Genomic DNA, 23,714 nt, shown 5'->3' on the forward strand with positions numbered 1-23,714 from the left:
ACTCATGACTCCAAGGAGTCATGAAGGTGCTGGTTGAAAATCCTACTGTGGCCACTTGAGTTTGGTGTCCTGGGATTTCATGTTTCCTTGTGCCTCTCAGGCTGGATGAACCATAGGGGGCTTACTCTAGGGTCCAGAGATGGGGCATGGTATAACTTTAAGGTCCATAGTTGTCTGTGTGGTCATAGCAGAGCTGGGATATGTTGGGGTTAACTGGGGTGCAACTGGCAGGGTTTATTCAGACCTCTCCTTCTCCTTCCCTCCCCAGGACCTGAAGAAATACGGTGCCACCACAGTTGTGCGAGTGTGTGAAGTGACCTATGACAAGACCCCCCTGGAGAAGGATGGCATCACTGTCATGGTGGGTGGGCAGCAGGAGGGTGCTTAAATATCTCATCTCTCGAGGCTGCTGAACACCCTGAGAGACCAAAGCAGCATCACGCTCGCCCAGGAGCAGAGTTTGAAGGCCAGCTGAGCCGAGATGAGGCTGGTGCTTTAAAAAAAGAAGTGCTGCCCACACACCCGAAACTGTGACTCATCCGGCTGAGTCGGCAGCTGCCTTCCCTGCCTGTTGCTCAGGCTCTAAAGCATCCAGGGATGAGAGTGCCTGATCCCACGTGGAAGATGCGCGTGGTTCCCATTACCCCCGGCGTTATCTTATCCTGGGGGGTGGTGTGAGGGTTCTCTGCTCTCCCAGCAGCAGGCTGGTGCAGCTGCAGGGATGAAAGGGAGCAGGCAGCAGGCTGGGAAAGGCAGAGCAGGCAGCTGCCTGGGCTACATCTTGGCTGATAAGTAATTGGAGATGATGTCAGGCGTGATTGCCCTGCCAGGGAGTTCAGCTCCAGCTGGAAAGTAAGGCTCTGCTCATTATTTAGGGAAGGGTTTGGAAGTGCCTCATGTCTCCTGGGGTGGTCTGCTCTGTGTAGGTCCTCTTTATATAGCTCTTTCTGCATAATCTATATCCTAGAGAGAGAGCAAGCTATATCCTAGATTCTCAGGGATTATCCTATATCTCTGTAGATACAGATTCTGCAGATACAGATGTCTCTAGGTATAGATGCACTATCTCTATAGAAGATATCTTATAAAGATAGCTGTATCCTACTTACAGAATTCATATGGTGGAGATCATATCTGCTCACTTACACGCCAAATTTTCTGCCTTTTACCCCATTTCTAACTGGAGTCCTCCAGTCTGAGTTTCTATATCTGTATCTAGGATATGTTTTATACAGAGAGTTAGAGAAACTATATAAGATACTGTATAGAAACTAAATAGCTTGTATATCAAAGTTTCTATAACCATATAGAAACCATATAAGGCAAATCATATAGAGAGATATCTATATCCTAGCTATCTATAGCCAGATGTATCTATGTAGCTACAGATATATCTCTATATTTAACTATATCACATATATCTGTATACATATTTGAGATATGTATATCTTGGCATATACATTTTTGGTGTATCTATATATAATTCTTTTATATATATGTATCTTGGTATATGTATTTGACACATATATATACCTATATCTATATATATTGGAACACAAGAATTATGAGGACAGTTGAGGGAGCAGAGGGTGTTTAGCCTGGAGAAAAGGAGGCTCAGGGGAAACCTAACTCTCTACAACACCCTGAAAGGGCGTTGTTGCTGGGTGGGGTCCTGTCTCTTCTCCCAGGTAACAAGCAATAGGAGAAGAGGAAATGGCCTTCAGTTGCACCAGGGGAGGTTTAAATTGGATATTATGAAAAATTTCTTCACTGAAGGGCTTGTCAACCACTGGAACAGACTGCCCAGGCAAGTGGTGGAATCACCATCCCTGGAGGGATTTAAGAGACGTAGATGTGGCACTTAGGGACATGGTTTAGGGGTGGACTTGGCAGTGCTGGATTAATGGTTGGAACTGATGATCTCAGAGGGCTTTTCCAACCTTAATGATTCTGTGACTCTATATTTAGACTATGCCTATATATCCCATCCCTTTCTTCAGGGAATAGAGCACAAGCCCACTGAGGCCTGACTGCTGTAGCATGCCTGTGTGCCAGCACCCACAGCCACAGTCACCCCACATGTCCAGGGATCCTGTCCCAGGCACACTCACTGAGTGGTTGGATGCTTCCTGTGCTTGTAGCTCCTCCATGTGCCACAGGGAATCCCAAGCAGCTTCTAAAGCTGGTGGCAGTCACCAAGTCATGCTGGAATGATGGAGCAGGCCCAGAGGAGGCCACAAAAATGACCAGAGAGCAGGAGCACCTCTGCTATGGAGACAGGCTGAGAGAGCTGGGAGTGTTCAGCCTGGAGGTGAGAAGGCTCCAGGGAGACCTTAGAGCACCTTCCAGTGCCTAAAGCTGCAAGAGAGCTGGAGAGGGACTTTTGACATGGGGACTGAGTGACAGGACAAGGGAGAACAGCTTTAAACTGACAGAGGGCAGGTTTAGATAGACATAAGGAAGAAAGTTTTTGTCATGAGGGTGATGAGGCACTGGCACAGGCTGTCCAGAGAAATGATGGATGCTCCATTCCTGGAAGCGTTCAAGACCAGGTTGAATGGAACTTTGAGCAACCTGGTCTAAGTGGAAAGTGTTCCTGCCCATGGCAGGAGGTTGGACTAGGTGATATTTGGAGGTGTCTTCCAACCCAACCCATTCCATCACACAATGATTTTGTGGTGTGGTGCATCCTCCCCAGTGCAAGCCTGGTGACCTGCACTCATGGCTGAAGTGGTGCTTTGCTGGCACTGTGGGGAGGAGATGGCCTTTCAGGACAGGCACAGGCTGTGCAGGGTGGGCTGGCTCAAGCATTACAGTACCCTGAAGCCCAGCATGCTCCTCTCCTAGCAAATCCCAGCAGAAATCACATTAGCTGTTCAAACAATGAAATGAAGCAGCTTATTTTGCCATCTCACACCGAGGATGACTCCAGCACAACAACTCAGTGACTTACTCCTGAAAAACTAGGATTAGGGCCCCTGGCCTCCCACCCTTCAGGGCTCACCAAGCCCTCCAGGAGATGCTGCCTTGCCTGTCCCTCTCCTGCTGCTGCATAACCAGTGGCCATGCTCCTTCTGCCAGATCTTGTTCTGGGGGCAAAAATCCCCGTTTTGGAACACTTGGTTCTATCCACTTCCTCACCAAACTCAAATTTTGAGCCCCTGCAGGTTGAGGATGAAGCTTGGAAGAAGATGGGCTTTTTTTTTTTTTTGTCCCTTAAAAGCCTTTCCTGAAGGTTTATGTTTAAATGGCCTCATTTGGAGGGGTCTGTCTCCCTGTCACTGTTTCTAGGGCTGTGTTAGGGGGTTCCCAGACCATTCTTTCGGGACTTGGGTGTTCCCCTTCCCATCCATGTGTTTCAGGAAGCTGAATTTTGGCACTACATCAGGCTCTGAGATTTCAGCCATCTCCAAGCTGCCTTTGCTCAAATTCCCTACAACGTGTCTTTGCACTCCCAAGTGCTGGAATTAGATGGGAACTGACAGGAGAGGGGGAGGGTGGGAGGCACGTGGCCCCAAAGCTCAGTGAGGTCACCTGAATAGGGAGGGTGCAGGGTGTGGCCATCCTGGTCTGCAGAGGCAGGGGGGTCGTGGGGACCGTGTTGTAGATCCTGTGGGTGCTCCCAAAAACTGAACATGTCCATAGGAGATGGGAAGACCCCAGACCTGGACTTGCATGGCTTCAAATCCTGAGCTAATGCAGCCAGGGAGTTCCTGTGTGCTGGCTAGTGCCACAGAGCCCCACAGAGCTGCACTGTGAGCCCAGTTCCTGACACAGTCATCCAAGGGCCCAAACACTGTTACCCTGAGTGAAAAACAACCCCTGAGAGTATTGACAGTGTTTCTCTCTTCCCCTGACCTTGCAGGATTGGCCCTTCGATGATGGAGCACCTCCTCCCAGCAAGATAGTAGAAGACTGGCTCAACTTGCTGAAGACCAAGTTCTGCGAGGACCCCGGGTGCTGCGTGGCCGTGCACTGTGTGGCTGGGCTAGGGCGGTGAGTCTGAGCTGAACATCCCTCCTGCCACCCCACCCGTGCAGAGAGAAGAGGGAAAACCATGCCTGCCCTCCTCCTTCCCTTCCCCAGTCCCCCTTTGAGCAGAGTTTTGTGAAACCTTGTTGAAACCATGCCTGCACTGCTCCTTCCCTTCCCCAGTCCCCCTCTGAGCAGGGTTTTGTGAAACCTGAGTGGGAATAGGTGTTGGAATTACAGGGCGGGATTTGAGCTGCCTGAGCTTCTCCTTGGAGTTTAAATGATGTGATGTCAGTGTGGCTGAGGAGTGACCATCATCTTTGCCTTTCAGTGCTCCTGTCCTTGTTGCACTGGCCTTGATCGAGAGCGGGATGAAGTATGAAGATGCCATCCAGTTCATCCGACAGTAAGTCGGGTGGTGTTTCATTGCTGGGAGAGAAAACAGCCCCTCTGTGAGGAAACAGAGAGATCTGATGTGTCCCAGGGGTTTTTTTGGGGGTTTTTGTTTTTCTCTCCTTTCGGGGGAAGAAAAGGGAGGTGTTTGTATTCAGCACTCTGTACCTTTGGATCAGGGCTGCAGGAGGCTGTGGCAGCAGCTGGGAGCCTCCCTGGGGGGCTTCTGGCAGTCACCACTTCTGCCCCACGTGTTTCCTCCCCAACTCTCCATGAGAGTCTCTCCATTGTCCTGAGACTTCCAGGGCGGATGAGAGAGAAAAGCTGCTGGGGGCAGTGCCTGTTCTCCATCCTTGAAGGATGCACGTGTCCTCATCCTCCAAAATCCCTTCCTGCTCCAGGCAGGGCGAGTTCAGCACCCTGACAGGGGTGGTTTGGGATGGGGAGGTCTCCTGCCACCCCACTGACCATGCTGGCCCTTCTCTGTCCCCGCAGGAAGCGCAGAGGAGCCATCAACAGCAAGCAGCTGACGTACTTGGAAAAATACCGACCAAAGCAGAGACTCCGATTTAAGGACCCTCACAACCACAAGAACAAATGCTGCATCATGTAACCTCAATGACCTCTTGCCAAAACCCGTGCACACAGACACCCGGGCACTCGCACACATCCCACCCCGTCACCCCCTCGCCCAGCCCTGCGCTCCCCCCGCCACCACCAGGGCTGGGGTGGGGGACACGGAGCATCATCAGTGTGTTCCAGCACCCACAGCACAGCCCCAGAAAAGGCTGTTCTCTCCAGCTGCAGCCCCGAGGAAGGAAGGCAGCTCTGCCCATTGACTCTTGGCGTTAGCAGGCAATGAGCTCGTGCGACAGTTCTTCATCACCTTCCTCCTCCTCCCTCTCACCTCCCCGTTGCACTGAGAGGGGCGGGTGAAGGGTGCTTGGTTTGGGGTGATGCAGGCAGGGCTGTGCCAGCTTAGAAGGGATGGGGGAGCAGGAGGGCCAGAGCACCCCTGGAAAAACTCTTCCCCACCTCTTCCTATAAATAAGGGCTGCAGCAGCAGGGAGGGAGGTGGGGATGGCGTGGTGGCCTCAGGGGAAGGTGGTGATGGCAGGGAGAGGTGACAGGGGCTCTTAGCTCAGTGCTGGCCTTGTGATCATGGGAAGGGCTGAACTAAGACCCCCAGCACTGTTCCCTTTCTCCTGGCTCCTCTGCCACTTCACCATCCCCCTGTTGCCTCAATGCCAGCTGGGATGCTGCAGATGGGGCTCACTGGGGGTTTGCTGCAGTGAAGGCAGAGCCACTGGGGACCTTGGGGTCATGTCAGGGCTTCGAAGCACCAGCTTTGCCAGGATCAGTGTAGGGTCAGCACTGAATCCCCCAAAGTGTTAGATGCTCTTACTTATAACTTCCAAATTCAATGCACAGGGCGGTGGGTTCTCTGCTGTCATGTCCCCGTCCCTGAGTCACGGCACAAATGCCAGTTCTGGGAGCAATGCCCTGAGGACACAATGTGCATCTCAGGGCACATCCATGTCCTCCACCACTGCGTTTGCTGGCCAAGTGGCTGGGCTGCATCCTTCCTAGGGGATTTTGTGTGTGCCTGGCAAGAGCACATCACCAAATTTTGCACCTGCCTTTTCCATATCTGTAACGAGGCGCCTGACACCCCGAAACCCCCCGGTGTCTGCCCTGGTGGGGTGGACTCAGAGCTGCCCCTTAGCTGGGACATTCAACATCTCTCAACTTTCTGCCTTTGAACGCTTGCAGCAGCTGGAGCAGTGAGCACACAGGGGGTGTGGTGGTTTTTTTTTTGTTTTAACAAGGATGAAAAGAAATTTGCTAATTAAAGGAAAAAAAAGAACTCTAAAAAATACCCTGTTTGTCTTCCGCACGTCCTCTGGCCCTTCTTTCTCCCATCACTGCCCAGTGGAGCCCAGGAGGTGACCCATGGTCCCCCAGACTGATCCCCAGCACCAGGTCCCAGCTGGCTGCCATCTGCTGTCACCAGGGCACACGTGTGCCCCAATGGAAGCTCCAGGTATCCTTTGGACTTGCTGCTGCTCACCCTCAACTGCAAAGGATCCCAGTTGTTGGGGCAAGGAGGGCTGGTCATCCACCTTGTGTGGTTTTAGGCTGCCCAGCTTGTAATGCCTTCAGTGCCCTGTGTTGGGTGTCTCCAAAGGTTTGTGTGCCTTCCGAAATGTAGATATCCAGAGACATTTGCTTCAGAGGGTTCATCCCTTGGGATAGGTGGTGAGGAAGGCTGGGGAGACACCTTCAGTACCTGCAGAAGGGCAGGGGATAGCTTTGTACCATGATGTGGGTGGGCAGAGAAGGTGTTCGTAGCAGTTTCCAGCACCACTTCTGTCCTGATGGGGGAGCCAGCCCCCCTGCACATCAGGGATGGCCATCCCATGGGATAGGCTGTGGTGCCAAGTGAGGTGGGGACCCTCCACACGTGGCTCTGGAGTTGTCATGTCACACACCTTGGGCCTGTCCAAGCTTCCACATTGTAGGACAGCCCTTAGTCCCTTGAGTTTTCTCCTGCCTTGTCCCAGGTTGTTGGTTCCCATGACTCGTGGAGAAGGCAGCAATGGTTGAAGGGTGTGTGTTTGTTGGGAAAAGCGAGAAATTGGGCTGATGAAAAGACCTGACCCTGTATTAGAGCACCCTGCTGGGCAGGTCACCATTCCCTTCCTGCCTAAGTCTGTCCTGCTGCTAAAATAGGTGCTGCTTCATCCCTAGGGACGTACGTAGGAGGTAGCTTGGCATTACAACAGGGACAGCCCCTATCTCTCCTAGCGAGGAAACCTCGCAATCCCATGTCCTTCCTTGTGGGAACCATTGCTTTCTAGGCTTGGAGATGCAGTTTTCCTCACCCATGCCTGTGGGAACATCACATGGAACATTGCCAAGTGGTCCAGCCACAATGCCTTTGAGTGGAGTCAGGCTGGGGACAGAAGGGCTTGAATTCAGCCTCCTTTGGCCACTCCTGAGTAAGAGTTCACTCAGATCTCAGCTTGGTGGGCTGGTTTGGGGCAAACACAAGGAGGACAGACTTTGCTTTATGTAGCATCAACCCAATCACCTTAAAAATAGAGAGCTTCAAGCAGTCCTTGACCTAGTACAATCCATGTGGCCAAACCCTGAGCACCTCTGGCTGGCAGAGTGGCATCTTGATACTCCTCAGTCTATGAGTCACAGCAAAAAAAAACCCAAATCATGCTGCTTTAATTGTCCTCACTTTTTTCTTTTTTTCTTTTTTTTTTTTTCATGGGTATCTTCCCCCTTCCATCCTGCAGTGTGCTGTCACCTCCCCGTGTGCTGCTCCATGAACAGGACACCTTGGCAGCCCAGGAGCTGCTGTCCTTGCCTGGAGGGCTGAATCCAAGGTTTCCCTGGGTTGGACTGTGAAATATTGGGGATTTGTTTTAAATGGACTTGGGCTTCTTCCTCTGAGGTACCAGCTCCTCAATGTTTTGGCCTAGAGTGAGTTACGAAAGGGAAAATTAGGTGGTCTTCCAAGGGGGATTTGGGTCAGAAATCTCAAAGAAGAACCTAAGACAAAAGTCTTGAGACAGTAGGGCAAGAGGGAAGGTTGAAGCTCAGTAGACACAGCAACAGAGTGTGGCTAAGCAGCCAAGGGCTCATGGCTTGGTCTTAGGGTCTCTCCTTGTATGTTAATCCTTGTTTCACCTTAGATGCCAAGGTGTTGAAAGGAGAGCCTTAAAAATCTGATGTGTTTGCCAACTCTCTTATTGCTGCTTGTTTCCATTGTGTCCTGGCAGATGTCACAGGGAACAGACACCCCACGGCTTTGGCTACAAACCAGCCACCTCATCCTGCCCTTCTCTGCAGAAGCAAAGGCTCATACTGGGTTTTATACCTCCTTACACCTATCCACCCCCTCACCCCCTCCATGGAAAGCACCTGTCCTTCTATAATTTACAGGAACAGGGCTCCAGACTGGTAGCTAGAGCTATGGAGACCCAAGGGATGGCAAAGCAGAGATGGCCCAACCATCAAAACAAGAGATTTAGGGCTTTACCCAGCAATCAGTCATGGCTGAACCTTGTGTGGGGAAATAAATCTGAGCAGGCATTCCTAGTTTTGTCCTCTCACACATGTGCTCTTACGTGTCCCTTCTGTTCTTCATTTTCCAGTAGCAATGGAGCACATGGAGGAGGTGGTGGTGGTAAGACAGGCAATGTGGCCGTCACAAATGTCCAGCTCTGTTTTTAAGAAAGTTCTGTTGACACGTATTTGAAGACTTTGCATTTGTAAATTCATGGTATGAGTCTTGCAGTCAGGCTGACAGTGTAGTGCTTGGGCTGGGAGCTTCAGAGGAGGAGGTTTATGAGGAACAGATTTCCCAAGAAAGCAGAGTCTTCCTCTATCCACAATAGAACGAGTCCTTTTCTTTTTTTATTTTTTTTTCATTGGATTTGTTTGGTTTTTATTAGTCCCAGTGGGAAAGCACACAGGGAGATTCGTGACTTCCATGCAGTTTCCAAGGTCTTACATCTTAGTTGCTTCCAGCGCGCTGGGTAGGTGCAGTTTGACGGGTGGGTTTGGATGGGATACTGTCTGGTGGGAGAAAAATGTGGCTGGTTTCTTAGCAGTGGGGGGATCCTGGGCTGGCTGTGGTCCTGCTCACAGGCTCTAGCAGACATTCCCGGGAAGGGGGGCGTTCCACTGAGCTCGGCTTCCCTTCAGACGATGATCTCCCAATGAACTCTCCCCTTCCCTGCTGTTCCTTTCTGTGCAACAAAGAGCTGCATATTTTCCTTTTTAACCCCCTGGGCAATCATAGTAGTATGTAGATTAAGCCCAGATGACTTTTTTGTTGTTGTTGGTTTTGTTGGTTTTTTTTGGTCTGAGCCATAGCTAAATTATTATACCCAATGCTTTTTGTATCAGACGGCATCACTTTGAATATGCAGATGAGGTATAGGATCTTGACACTTTATAACCTTTTTAAAAAGAAACCTGTCTGTTTACTTAATGTCTTGTGTAAAAAGGAAAAAAAAACAATGTATGCCTTCAGTAATCACTTTTTTGTTTTTGTTGTTTTTTGAGTTTTATGAAATTACAGTGGTTACACTCCAGCAGCGAAATAAAAAGCGTTCACTGTTTTGTACATCCCTGTGTGCCTGGTGCTGCTGATGGGAGTTGTCAGGAGGTTGGAGGCAAAGGCAGAGTGAGATTCTGGCCAAGGGTGAAAGTGCATGGGGGGATTGTTCAGGCTGGAGAAGAGAAGGCTCCAGGAAGACCTTAGAGAACCTTCCAGTAACTAAAGAGGCTACAAGAGAGCTGGAGAAAGACTTTTGAAAGGGCCTGAAGTGACAGGACAAGGGAGAATGTCTTCAAACTGACAGAGAGTAGGTTTAGATTAGATATTAGGAAGAAATATCCTGTGAGGGTGGTAAGGCCCTGGCACAGGTTCCCCAGAGCAGCTGTGGATGCCCCATCCCTGGAAGTGTTCAAGGCCAGTTGTAATGCCAAGTGTTCAAGACAGGACTTGGAGCAACCCGGTCTAGTGGAAGAGGTCCCTGCCCATGGCAGGGGGGTTGGAACAAGATGATCTTGAAGGTCGCTTCCAACCCAAACCATTCTGTGATTCTATATCCAGTAGACCATGGCCCAACCTTGTTTGGACCTGGGAGTACACCCAGAGGAGACTACTCATACTCTACCCCTTCTGGTCAGTGCTTCACCACTGGCACAGACCACCTGTCAGACATGAAAACAGGCTTTGCACATAAAATCAATTGGGTTTTTAACTCTGCCCCCCATGACTAAGGAAGGCAAAGACCAGAGTCTCCATGGTGGCTGAGGAGACAGATCCTACATGAACAGGCTGGTAAGCAAGGAAAGCTGACACGAATTGTGTGATTTCCCAAGTCATTACACAGAGTCGGGTGGGAGAAGGGGGAGGAAACTCCCCGTGTGCTGCTGAAGGCTCAGGAAGGCTTTTAAGCCAGATGCCAGCTTGGAAGAGGGTAGACTTGAAGCGGGTGGTGTGGCCAGAGCTGTCCTTGGATTCCCCCAGCAATTCCCAAGTGCTCGGCAAGGCAGATCTTTATCTCCTCACAGGCTTTGAACCACACAGCTGCAAGGGGCACTGCCTCTGCTGTTGTGCAAGAAGCAACTGGGCCTTCAATCAGCCTAATTGCTGCCTCACCTCTCCACCAGGAGGGCCGGGGGGACTGCTGAACACTGCGTGTGCTCTGGAGAAACACCCACCCGCACTCCTGCCTGTACACGCTGTCTCCTACCTCCTGCATTCCTCCTTGCTCTCCGTCACTGAACAACGTGCACCCCTGTACAGGCCAAATCCCAGCTCTCCATGTTAGGCTGCTGCCACTCCATGCACAGATTCCTGCCCTCCCTAAGAAAGTCCATAAAGTTAGGGGTTTACTGAAAGGTCTAAGTTGGCCACTCAGGGACCTGCCCAGAGAAGCTGTGGATGCCCCAGCCCTGGAAGTGCTCAAGACCAGGTTGGACAGCGTTTTGAGCAACCTGGTCTGGTGGAAGGTGTCCCTGCCCATGCCAGGGGGTTGGAACAAGATGATCTTTAAGGTCCCTTCCATCCCAAACCAGTCTATGATTCTATTCTATGATTCTATGATCTCTTCCCAACTGGTGCCATGGTGCCTTAACCCATTCTCAGTTGATGATGTTGGTACTGCAAGCCCCATCACAGCCCCATATTGCAATGCCTTCAGTCTTGCAAACACTAACATCAGTGAGATCCCTCCAGCTCTAGGTGGGTGTCCCCAGTTTGGTCTCATCCCTGACTCCCTTTCCAGTCATCAGAGATCAAGAGACAACACTCCTGAGAATTGATTCAGGAGGGGCTGATCTCATCCTGGCACAGACACTTCTTCCAGAGCTCCAGGACCACAGAGGGACCCCAGACCTCTTAGCTCACACAGAGACATCCACACTGGAGACATCCAAAGCCTTGGGAGATGACCCATGGCTCACAGCCCACTCTGTCCATGTTATTAACCCACCTCAGCATTCCAGCTCTCCACAGAGCCATGGAAGCAGAGGTTGCAAGGTCTCAATAAAGCCTCAACCAGCCATAGTCCAGGCTCATGAGACTGCATAAAAAAATGCTTTCTGAGGGTTGCCTTGCTCCTTGTTTGCTACGTGCTGAACCATGGTGAAACCTTTTCCTGCTTATTTTGGACTGCTGCTGGCTGTCATAGCCAGCTCTGGCTCTCCTTGGGCACAGCACAGCTCTCATCACTGCTCCCAACAACCTGCTTGGGATCAGCCCTCTGGCAACACCTCCACCTGAGGACATTCTGCTGCCTGAAGGGTCTTCCAGCTTCCCTCTAGGCCCAGGGAGTCTTGCACCATCACCTGTGCAGGGGTGAAGGTCTCACCTCCCCCCAGGATCTGGGGGACCCTGTGGGTCTGGGCACGAGGCACAGGAAGGTGGGAGGTTGTGCCCTGCTTCTTGATGAGGTATCTGGAAACTCCCATGCACTCGGGCTGGGAGGGAAATTAAAATGTTTGCAACAAATATAACTGAAAAGTCAAGCGGGGCCTTAGGCACTGCTCGGCAAAGGCACAGGAACGCCGATCGTCGGGGGTGGGTTTTGCCCTGGGAGCTTTCCCTGGGAACAGAACAAGGAGGGGAAGGACTCTGCCCTGATTCACGGGACCATCTCCACGGTTCAGAAAGGCCGTCCTGCAGATTCCCTGCTCCATGCCATGACCACAGCAAGGAGCAGTGCTTCCCTGCCTGAGCCACTGGCCGGGCAGCACCTCCAGGCAGAATCTGTTTAGGCCGGGGAGAGCAAACATTTGAGTGGCAGGAGGGGAAGAGGCTTGCAGGGGAGCCTGGAAAGGGCTGAGTCACTCGCTGTCGGCGTCAGCAACTGAGGAGAAAGCGTGACTGCCAAACAGCCACCTGGATCTTCGTCAGCTTATCCTTAAAAAAAATAATAAAAAAAAAAAAATTAAAAAAAAAAAAAAAGAAAAGACTCAACTGACAGCTTCTCCCGCATCCCACTGGAGAGCTGCATGTGCCGCACGCAGCCGGGGAGTTCCCCGCAAAAGCAGTGGCTGTGGAAAATGCCCTTCCCTGGCTGCAGGTGCCGGTTTCTGTTGCAACATCTGCCTTGGGGCTCGCAGAGCAGAGGAGGCTGCGCCGCTCTCCCACAGCAGCCGGGCAGCCTCCAGGGACGTGTCACGGCCAAGCCGGGGCTCGGTCCAAGGACCGGGGGCGGGAGATGATTAGAGACCTGACGGCTCGGCGCTGAGAGAAGCACGACGCAAAAGCTGCCCCCGCCTCGCAGAGATAACTGCGGCTGACTTCAGCCAGGCACTGACTCACCTAAGCCGGGGCATCTCGTCTGGATATCAGGTGGAGACAGGGAGAAGCAATGCATTTAAATGAGCTTTGATCTTTAAAGCAAACAACGCCAGCTTGTTTTGCAGCGCTCAGGCAGCCGTGGGTGACAGGGAAGGACGGCCAGGCTGGTTTTGGGGGGCCCCGTTCAAGGCTCAAGTTTTTCGTGGATGGATGCTCAGCACTCAGAACAAGAGCTGTGATAAAGGGCTGCCGTGAAAACTCACCGGATGCTGCCAAATTCCAGGGCTGAACGTTTTGGGGCTCTATCTGGGTTGCAAATCTGCCAGGTTGAGGGAGACAGCACAGCTGGGTAATGCAGAGAGACACATGTCTGTAACTCCCCCAGCTGTAGCCAAATGACATATCTGGGAAACAAAGTCTAGTCCTTCTCGTTGCAGGTCCTCAGTTTGTTCTATCTCCAGTCTCCATCCTGGGAATATTTCAGGATAAAGCTGTAAGCAACTGGGCTGACCCTCAGCAACAACTGCCCTGTTTTGAGCAGGAGACCTCCTGAGGTCCCTTCCAGCCTGATTTATCCTGTAGTCCTATGACAATGACAGAGAAGAAAAGGGCACCTTATAGCTCATAGGGTGCAAAACTGGGTCACTGAAAGAGACTCCAGAGAGATACTTCCCTCAGGGCATGTACCTTCTCCAGACACTGCACGTGTTTCCTCCAGCTCCTTCTGTCACAGTTATGGTGTCCATGGCTACCAAGAGGGAATTATGTCCAGACTGCCTGCTCCCCACACAGACAATTCAGCATCCTCTCCCAAGTGTGGACACCAGAACTATATATTGTACCCAGTTTCATAGAATCATGGGGAAGATGCACTGAAACAGGCTGCCCAGGAAAATGGTGGAGTCACCATCAGTGGTGGTATTTAAAAGACAGGTAGATGTGGCGTTTGGAGACATGGTTTAGTGGTGAATATGCTGATGCTGGATGGTTGGACTCTGTGATCTTAGAGATCTTTTCCAACCTTAATGATTCTATGATTCTATGATTTTATTTAATGTCTTCGTAGTAAGAGAGACTGACTGGTCCTTGTGGGTGTCTGTCTTTTCCCACATAATTTTTGTCCCCTCCCAGCTTCCTTGGGAGCAATTCCACCTTTATTTCCAGCTCACTGGTGAAGAAGGCTGCACGGCTTTGGGCCAAGGATTTTCCACTGTAGAAACAGATCTAGGCCCCAGCGATTCCACACTGATCACCATTCTCTGAGATCTGTCAGACAGCCAACTCTTAGCTCATTTAACACATGCTCTACTGATGTGTGGTGCTTTTTTCCCTCACTGGAATGCCACGCTGTACAACTCTAATATTTACAAGGATGTTGCATATGCACTTATGTTTATGGACCAGCTTTGGGATCCAAAGGAATGAAGTCAAGTTGGTACAACAAGATCCTTTTCCATAAAACCACATGGACTTGCATTTTTTACATTTCTGTTCTTTATGTTTCTGTTCTTATGCTTATGATCCCGAATCAGATTTTAGATCAGCTTGTTTTTATTAACAATCAGCCTGTTGTTATTAGCCTGACATCACTCCTAGACATGTCTGGCCCACAAAGGCAGTTGAGCTGCTCAGCAGGCTCCTGAGGCTTAGCACCACGTTAGCAGGGGTACCAGAGAGCAGGAGAAGATGCTGGCCCATGCATCAGGGCCTTTGCACTTCCCAAGGAACTGAGCTCTAGGCTTGCTTGGGTTGAGCCTGAAGCAGCTGCTCTACATCCAAGAACCAATTTCCTTATTTTGTTTTTAGGAAACTCAAGTAGAAGACATATAATGGCAGCATCTAAACTCAGGAGGGCTCACTGTGTCTCTGTGCACAGTGGCCAAGCAGAGGAGATGGTTGTGTGGAGCCTGGTAGGATACACCAGGTGAGACCTGAACTCACCTCTACAAGCTGTTGGAGAGGCACAGCCACAGTGACCCTGAAAAACCCTTCCTGTGGGACAGCAGCGTGCTGTGGTCCTTGACCCTCGGGCTGTGGGACAGTAGGGATCAGGTAGGGTGTGATTATAGAATCACAGAATCATTAAGGTTGGAAAAGACCTCTGAGATCATCAAGTCCAACCATTAACCCAGCACCACAGTGTCCACCACTAAACCATGTCCCCAGGTACCACATTTACATGTCTTTTGAACACTTCCAGGGATGGTGACTCCACCACTTCCCTGGGTAGTCTATTCCAATGTCTGACCACCCTTTCAGTTGAGCACAGCTTTAGGGTGCACAACTTTAGGAAGCTGTTCCTCCCGTGAAAAGATTAGGAAGCCACAGCACTATTTCTAAAACATCAAAATCTACCCAAAATCAATGGTGAAGCATCTGATATGTTGAGGCCACTGAACCACACCATCAAACCCTGTGTGCCCATTTCCATGTAGACCCTCCTGTTGCCTCATCACAGATTTTGCTTGGGGCTGTTTGTCCTCATTTTATTCCACAAGTGCAGCTTCCTCTATAATGGGTGCTTCAATTCCTGATCTTCTGGGTCCCCTGGAAACCCCTAAAACTTCAGTGTGAATAAGAAGATGCCTCAGGAAAGATGCTTCAGATTTTGGACCACGCCAGATCCTGGTGCCCAGTTCCACTGCTCCCTCTCCCTGAACTCACACCCACCCCAGCCTTCTCCTCTCGCAGCCTGTGCTCAAGCAAAATCATTTCCACACTAAAAAAACCCCGCCAGTCAAAGAATCAGCCGCCCACCCGTGCTCTCAGCCTGCCACCGGCGTAGAGAATCCCCGTCCTTAAGGACACAGCCTTGAACAAAAGCCAAGGAAGTAAAAAAACAAAACAAGCTTCTCTGCAGCCTGACCTTTTATTGTCTGTGCGGGGCTGCCAAACCAAACCGCGCTGCGGGTCCTTCCCGCTCCCTGTATCCCGTCTGAGGTTCCTCCCCTCCCTCTGCTCACGCAGTCCCAGCCCTGGCTGTGTCATCGGTGCTTCCCAGGAGTGAGGAAGACAATAGGGGGATCCTCGGGGTGATGTGGGCGGCTTCCTCTGCCTCCATCCAAGGAGGTCCTGGGGATTGGCTCAACGCAGGGTGGGATCCGCAGTTCCTGGCAGATGGAGCAGGGAGTGAAGGTGGAAAAGCATCTGCAGCCTGGTGGGCTTGGCAGCATTAGAAGGACCGAAGGGGACACATCAGGTTCAAATAATTTTCTCCCCTTCGGGGCCCACACAAGACACTTCAGGAGAAAAAAAAAAAAAAAAAAAAAAAAAAAAAAAGATAATCCCCCTGCCAGTGCCTGGTGCCGGCTGCCAGAAGGAAAGCTCGGCTCAGGGCTCTGCTTGCCTCAGCAGAGCCTGCCTGGCTTTTGCCACCCCTCACATTTCCCCAGCAGCCCCCGGCTCAGCTCGAACTCCTGAGGACACGAGAGGAGCTGGAGCATCCGAGGGCCCTTTGCTGGGACGTGGGGAGCTGTGCCCTCCCTGCCTGCGAGCACACAGCCAGGGCTTGTCCACATCACACAGAACCGGCTGCCTCTCATTTGCAGTGGGTGATAAATCCAGGCAGGAGATGACAACCCAGCAGGATGGATCCAAGCGTCCTTCTCTTTCAGTTAGTTCCCTTCCTCCCATCACACACAGCTGGGCTTGCCCAGTCCCATCCCATCCCATCAAGAAGCCATCCCTCCTGGATGGGGAAGGAACTCCAATGACTGGAGTATCTGCTCTGTGCTTTTTGCTTCTGTTAGGAAGCAGAGGTTGTCCTGGCCTCCCCTTCCTGCTGGAGGTGGAAAGAGATGCCATGAGGTCTCTGCTGTTAGACCATGCAGGGGTTCAGCCACAGTGTCCAGCATGGACTTGCAGTGATTGTTGGACTGGGACTCCACACTGGGCACCACCATGGTTTGGTAGACAGGTGGGTGAAAAATCACCTGGTCTCATGGTTTACTTCACTGTCAGCATCCCCTCCTGCAAACAGGGCTGTTCCAAAGGGGATTTACAGAAATGAGTGTTTTGCTATGGACAACCAAGAGTGGGGGTGCCCAGCCATCCAGCATTCCTTCCACAAGCCTTGATCCAGCCCATCACAGGAGAATGGGAGGTGCTTTAAAAGCCAGTGTGCCGTGGATGAGGCTGCATGGAGACCCCAGCACTGAGGGCTGGTGGGGGGGGGTGTCAGTGTAAACCCTGGCACTCCTGTGACATCCTGGAGCCTGGAAAGGGGCCAGAGATGTCAAAGAGGAGGGCAAGGCCAAGCAGGTTGTGAGCAGGATAATGGCAAAATAAAGAGTTGTATGGAGTTTCTGCCAACCCTTTACTCCGTGGCATGAGGGAATAGTCCATGCCTGCAGAATGATGCATCGTCAAAAATGATGCAACCTCGAGCTGTTGTCCCACCTTACCACCCCTCCTAGCCCACGCCAATGTTTCCTCCTGTACATCCATGCCCCTGCCACTGACCCCCACTTTCCCTGTCCAGGGCAGGGCTTGGCTGACCACATCTGCACGTTTCCATCTGGGAGAGCTGATGATTTGGGACAGGCTGTAGGTAATGCCTTTGATGTCTGGGGCTGCTGAGATGGCTGAGCAGAGGCAGCAGCAGGTTACAGGGGTTCCCATGGATCACAGACTCATAGAATGATTGCGGTTGGAAGGGACCTTTGAAGTTCACCTAGTTCAAACACCTGGCAATGAGCAGGGACATCTTCAACTACATCATGGTGCTCAGAGCCCTGTCCAACCTGGCCTTGAATGTTTCCAGGGATGGGGTATCCACCACTTCTCTGGGCAGTGCTTTACCACCCTCATTGTAAAAACTTCTTTCTTACATCAAATCTAAATTGGCTCTTTTTCAGTTTAAAACTATTGCCCCTTATTCCACCACTACAGGCCCTACTAAAAAGTTTGTCTACACCTTTCTTATCAGCCCCTTTTGGGTACTGGAAGGTGCTATAAGGACCTACTTCTCGAGCTTGTCCAGGTCCCTCTGGATGGCACCACCTCCCTCAGGCACATCCTTCAGGATGGAAAGGCACAGTTCAGCCCATTTTTTCACCAGTGAGACTCTGCTCTTCAAACTGCCAAGCACAGGGAGGGCCCCCTCAGTGTCACAGTCAGTCCCAAGGGCAGGGGTTGCTTTTCCCCTGCAAATCTGAAGGGAACAAAATCTCCCTGAGGGCTCTTCTGCTCGGCATCGTTTGGATTGAAACTGCCCGGATCACTCACATAAATCTTGCTTCTTTAGGAAAACAAGGGAAAAAAGCTGGGGTGTGGTGTCAAAGCAGCTTACTGTGCCAAGAGCACCCCTGCTGGGTTTTCAAAGCCTTCCCTGGCGTCTTGCAGCCCTTCCCTGTCATTGGCACTTCAGGGAGATCATAAACCACCACTGGACTGGCACATTTTTGGGGACCACCAGCCCTGGAGGTGATGGAGAACAATGTCTTCTCTGCAGACCTACACAAATTGCTCTGAGCCCAGCTCTGCTGCTGTCCGGGGTGGACAAGCTGTGGATTCATCCCATTCTGAGGAAAAAAAGGGCTCATGACTGTTTCTCAGCTCTGGTCCCTAAAAGGAAAGTGTGGACCTCATTGAGGGGATTTCTGCACAGTCTAGTACAGTTGTGCTCTGGTTTATGGTGCATTTTCCATCACACCAGACTTCTTCTATAATAAAAAGTGAGAAGGGATGTAGGAAGATACAAGCCTCAGGTTTGGGCTTAGGCCAGGGCTGGAGACATGCTGGACTGGGGAAGGAAGGAGGAGCTGCGGGATGTGGCTTCATACTGATGCTCGGATACATTTGGGAACACCTTGTTCAGAGCTGGAGGCTCGTGGAGGCATCTCAGAACCTACCAGCAGCCTGGGGAGGCAAACATCACTGTGAGCTGGAAGAGGAGGCAGCAGGAGAGGGCATGGATGCAGAGACAGCAAAGGAGGCTTGGGGTGTAGCCTTGAATCAGCCACTGATCTACTGCTAAATCAATTCTCATCTTTTAGAGCAGCCTAGATCCTTTTTGGGGGCACAGTTTTCACTTGGTTGTTGTGAACAGTGGCTGGTACAATGGGAATGGCTGGGGTACATGGCTGGGATGGGAGAACTGCAGGTCCAGCTGTCCTTAGCCCAGCCAAGTGCTGCCCCAGTTGTACATGGAGCATCAATGACCTCTTCAGGAACCCAGCAGCACCATCACACCCTGAACTTCCCCACATGAGACAATCAGGGCACGGTCCTAAGGCAAAACTCTCTGGACTGAGTCAAGAGAGGGAAATAGAAGGGATGCAATTCATGGCAAGGCAAACTTGCTTCTGCTTCCCTCCCCCCACTACACCTCCCTGCGGGAAACAGTGGGGAAAAATAAAAGGCTAAAGAGAATAAAAGAGTCAAAATAGAATAAAAGAGAGTACCTAGGAGCAGGGCTTTGAAACTCCAGTTTGAGTGGACTTGTCCCTGTGCCAACACTGTAACAGCTGGGCAAGGCCAACCTGACCATCCCCCAGGCAGGCCTCATGCATGGCAAATACATCAGCCATGCTGGCAGCTCTCTTTCATTAGTTTCTTTTAAAAAGAAAATTATATAATTAACTGCAGGCCAATTAAACACATCAAACAATCGTTGTTGATAACTTCTGTCACCCTGTGCTGTCAGGAAATGTGAGAGTGGTAAAACAGGTCTGTCCCTTGGAGTGGGAGTAACAACAAAGTGAGATTTGCCCTGATCCAGCACCACAGCCCCAGCCCAGGCCTTCTGCAAGAGCAAAACACATGCTGCAGAAGTTTCTTCTGTTATTATGAGAGGGACCAGTCAAATTAAAAAAGCAAGTCTGTAGAACAGCAAGTGCAAAAGGTCCTGGGTTATTTATAAAGGGCTTTTAAGTATATTAGGCCTAACAAGTGCTTCTGCAGCGCACACTTGTGCAGGTGTGCCACCAGCAGTCAGTCTGGTGTCTTCTGGGATCAGTGCTGTTGAATGTGCACCCCTCGCCACAGCCCACTGACAGAAACAAGCCTGTGGTGGTTTGGGTAGGAGAAAGGCTGGCTGGAGGATTTGCATGGAGCATCTTTCTTTGGCCAGGTGCTGGAATGTCACCTCCTGGGAGTAGGCAAGAGGTGTTTGCTCTGGCGTGTGGTTGGGACTTCGGGCTGGGGCAGTTTGAGGATGGCTGTGAGTGTAGGGTAGCTCGTCCCATGTTAAAGCTGGGGACTCCACCAAACACTGCAGCCTGTTTCCCACAGGATTTCAGATTCCCTGACTTCTGTTTGTCTAGTTCAAGGTGCACCCAAGACTCTCATGGCTTGAAGATGTCAGGGATGGGCCGTGGCTGGTCACCTGGATGCCGGAATATCGTGAGGCTGCCCTACATATCTCCTGCCTTCCTGGCTTCTGCGGATGCCACCAGTGTGGGTCCCCAAACCGCACAGCACCATGGCTCTGGGACACAACAGTGGGAAAACACACAGGAACATGAAGCTAAGAGCCCTCCACATGCTCCCATCAGGATGGACAAGGTGTATCCCAGCTCTTGACACCCCAGGGCTCTCAGCTTTCTGCTGCAGGCTCAGAGGAAGTCTGGCATCCACAGTGGGTTTGCCATGAATATTTTTCAGTGTTTCTCACCTGCTAGTCCAGGCTCTGGAAGAACTGAAGCCACGTACAGCAAACTGGTGCTGGAAAACCTACTGGTATAAGAAAAATAGCCCCAAGATGTCATTGTTCCAGACAGTGCCGTGCAGGAGGGTAGGAAGCTGCTGCAGGCATAGGTCTACTGCTCCTCAGGCTCTGGCCTGCAGAAGGGGTCTCTTGTATCCTGGAAGAGAACAGATTCACCAGGGATGGTGGATGGACCCTGTGCATAGCCAGGGATATGCTGTCACAATAGTTACAGGAGATTGTTCTTGAAATAACTTCACTGCTGCTGCCTTTGGAGCAACTAGACCCAACCTTTCTTGAATGAAGTCTGCCAGGACCAGCCCAAGCATTTACTCCTGCATCCTGGCTTTTAAGAAGCCCAGCAATCTCCAGAGCAGTGGTCCTAGGAGGGTGCAGCAGAGAGACTGTTCTTCCAGAGTTTTTCCAAGAGGAGCCCCACGTGACCCTGTACTGAAGCCATGCACCTCACCTTGGACTTTCAGTGTGCCTCAGTTAAAGTATTCCTTGGGGGGTGCAAAGGCTGGGGAGTTAGGAGTTGTCTCCTGATGGGCATTTATTAGTAGCAATGTACAGAAGGTGTCTTCTCCTGCCCGTGATCAGACACAACACAGGCTGGGTGCACCCCAAATTGAGCAAAATATCTAAGTATCCTTTCAGCTGGCTGGTGGGGCTGGATGTTCATGGGTGCCTACATCAAACTGGGTAATGGGAACTGAAACCTGTGAGATACCTTGTAAATGCTGACTCAGATCTTCTTCTCCTCTAAGTCATTTGGGGAGCTGACACACAAAAAATGGTCCCACCATGTGGTGAGGCGGATAGATATGAGTAAAGGCCTTAGATTTTTTTGGCCTTTATCTTAACTACACAATTTGAATGCTCTTAGGGGGTTTCTCTGCTTTTTTCCATTGCAAATGGAAAAGGGAATGATGCCTTGTGCTTATAGGTGGCCATATGATGTGCTTGCTTATTGGGCTAATAATTACTGGGGAAAGGTTAATGAAGGGCAGATATTTGAATAGTTAAATCCTTTTTTTTTCTTAGTTAAGCAACAGAAAGGGTTGAATACCTTGACTGGTGGATCCATAAGAATTGTGTTCCCTGTGTTCTTGGACTAAGTTAACAAACATTTACAGGCTGGGGCTCTGTGATTTAAGCACTCAGCTGTGTGCTTAAATCTCCTTGGCCTCAGTGGTGCTTAAATGCAACCTTGTGAAACGTGCTAGATGTGAGGACCTTGGATTTTTTGGATAACAAAGACAACATTTGTCATTGCCAAACTAAAGGTCACCAAGTCACATTGCTGGCTAGCACAAAGCCCTTCATCCCTTTTGTTCTCCCTTAAATGGTGAAATAGTAGCTGACTAGGTGATTTTAACTTGTTTTTACTCTCCTTTTTTTTTTTGTGGCAATGCTGTTGGTTTCTAAATTGCCTGTATGAAAATCTTTTAACCTGAGTTCTAAGTTTGTGCTTTTTTGATTTGTTTTTTTATGGTGCTGGTGCTGCTGTAATACAATCAGGAGATTTTTCTCATATCCACCAGGAGAAGAAAGTTTGCTGAGAACGTCTGATGTCCCTTTTGTGTGTGAAAATGCAGAAGGACTCACTCAGCAGGTGGCCAGAATGGTTGCTTCTCATTCATCTCTAAACGAGGCTCATGGAGCACCTCAGGAGATCAAACTCTCTTATATTCAGTGTGTGCATTTCTCTTTTCCTTGCTCTTGGACTCCCTCTGCTGATCTCAGTGATCTGTTAGACAAGAAATGCTGGTGCCAGAGCCAAGCAAAGAGCAGGGAGAAAACAGCTGTACAGCAAAAAAATGAACCAATTCATCCCAGATGAAGATGACCTGAAATTCAGAGGGCTGAACGGAAACAGCCACAGTGATAAATGTAGATGTGGCAAATTCAGTCCCTGATTTCTTTTGTCTCATGACCAGTGATAGGACCTGGGATTCTTGGACTGTCCTGTGCAGGACCAGAAGCTGGACTCAATGATCCTTGTGGACCACTTCCAACTCAGGATATTCCATGATTCTATGATTCTATGACCCTTTTCTTGGCATCGTGCCCCAGTGTGAGATGAGGTGACCATGTTTGTAAGGGCAGGGCAGGAGGCAGCTTTCCACTCCTCCACCTCTTTCTTCACAGAGCAAAGCTGTCCAGTGCTCCCTTTTCCTCCCCCAGCCTTGCAGTGACAGGGGAGGTGACCCTGTGCAACCCAAAATATGCAGGATGAGGGGTACAGATGGAATTTACCTTCCTTCACCCTCTCCAAACCATGACCAAGGACATCTGTCTGCCTCTCACCCACCCTCCTCTGTGGATGCCTCTTGGTCCTTTGGGGTGATTTTTAGCTCTACCAGCATGCTACCCCTCAAAAAAAAACAAACTCAAAATTAGAAGACTCATTGTCCAGAGAAGTTGGGGATGCCCCAACCCTGACAGTGTTCAAACCCAGGTTGGATGTAGCCTTGAGCAACCTAGTCTAGTGGAAGGTGTCCTTGCCCATAGCAGGGCAGTTGGACTAGGTGATCTTTAAGGTCCCTTCCTACCCAAACCATTCTGTGATTCTATGAGTTTTATGATTCAGCTTTGGAGGCCTGAAGAAACACAACCCACAGGGGCTCAGTTAACCTTTCCCCAGACAGCCTTGCCTTTCCTAAGCCAAAAAGATAAGAACTAAGAGGGCTGCTGGGAAGCAGGGGAGAAGCACAGAGCTGCTCTATGTGTCCTTCTGAAAGTCCCAAAAGCAAAAGGTCCCTGACAAGGAGTTTATTTTCATTAAAAATGACAGGCCCAGCTCAACCAGTCAAATAAACAAAGCAAGTCTGTAGAACAGCAAGTGCAAAAGGTCCTGGGTTATTTATAAAGGGCTTTTAAGTATATTAGGCCTAACACCAAGATAAATCAACCCTGCTAGGATTCCAGAGGCATATCATATGTGGCTCTAGCTGTTGTCAGCTTTCTCCTGGAATATATTTAGTGGCCTGTTATCCTCCAAAGCCTCCTGGCTTTTTCCCTAGTGACTCCCCCTTGAAAAGTAATACATTGGGACCAGACATAAGTTCCTGCCTTCAGTCACATGTTGACCAGCTCAAATCTGTAGAATCACAGAGTATTTTGGGTTGGAAAAGATGTTAAAGATCATCTCGTTCCAACCCCCCTTGCCATGGTCAGGGTCACCTTTCACTAGTCCAGGTTACTCCAAGCCTTGTCCAACCTGGCCTTGAACACTTCCAGGGATGGGGCACCCACAGTTTCTCTGGGGAACCTGTGCCAGGACCTCACCACCCTCCCTGTAAAGAATTTCTTCCTAATACCTGATCTAAATCTGCCTTGTTTCAGTTTGAAGCCATTCAT

The 23,714-nt window shown here is 50.4% G+C and overlaps 1 protein-coding gene across 1 annotated transcript in view; it reads left to right on the forward strand.

Annotated features, from left to right (window-relative positions):
- Nucleotides 1-9,513, forward strand: part of PTP4A3 (protein tyrosine phosphatase 4A3) — a 42,225-nt gene extending 32,712 nt beyond the window's left edge. The window contains exons 3-6 of the mRNA XM_008933293.3: nucleotides 269-361; nucleotides 3,866-3,996; nucleotides 4,304-4,378; nucleotides 4,861-9,513. Of these exons, the coding sequence (XP_008931541.1) occupies nucleotides 269-361; nucleotides 3,866-3,996; nucleotides 4,304-4,378; nucleotides 4,861-4,978 (417 nt within the window). The 3' untranslated portion in view covers nucleotides 4,979-9,513. The remainder of the gene's footprint in view (nucleotides 1-268; nucleotides 362-3,865; nucleotides 3,997-4,303; nucleotides 4,379-4,860) is intronic.
- The last annotated feature ends 14,201 nt before the right edge of the window (nucleotides 9,514-23,714 follow it).

The sequence above is a fragment of the Manacus vitellinus genome, unplaced genomic scaffold, assembly GCF_001715985.3.
Source record: "Manacus vitellinus isolate BGI_N305 unplaced genomic scaffold, ASM171598v3 scaffold_1_pilon, whole genome shotgun sequence".
Taxonomy (NCBI): Eukaryota; Metazoa; Chordata; class Aves; order Passeriformes; family Pipridae; genus Manacus; species Manacus vitellinus.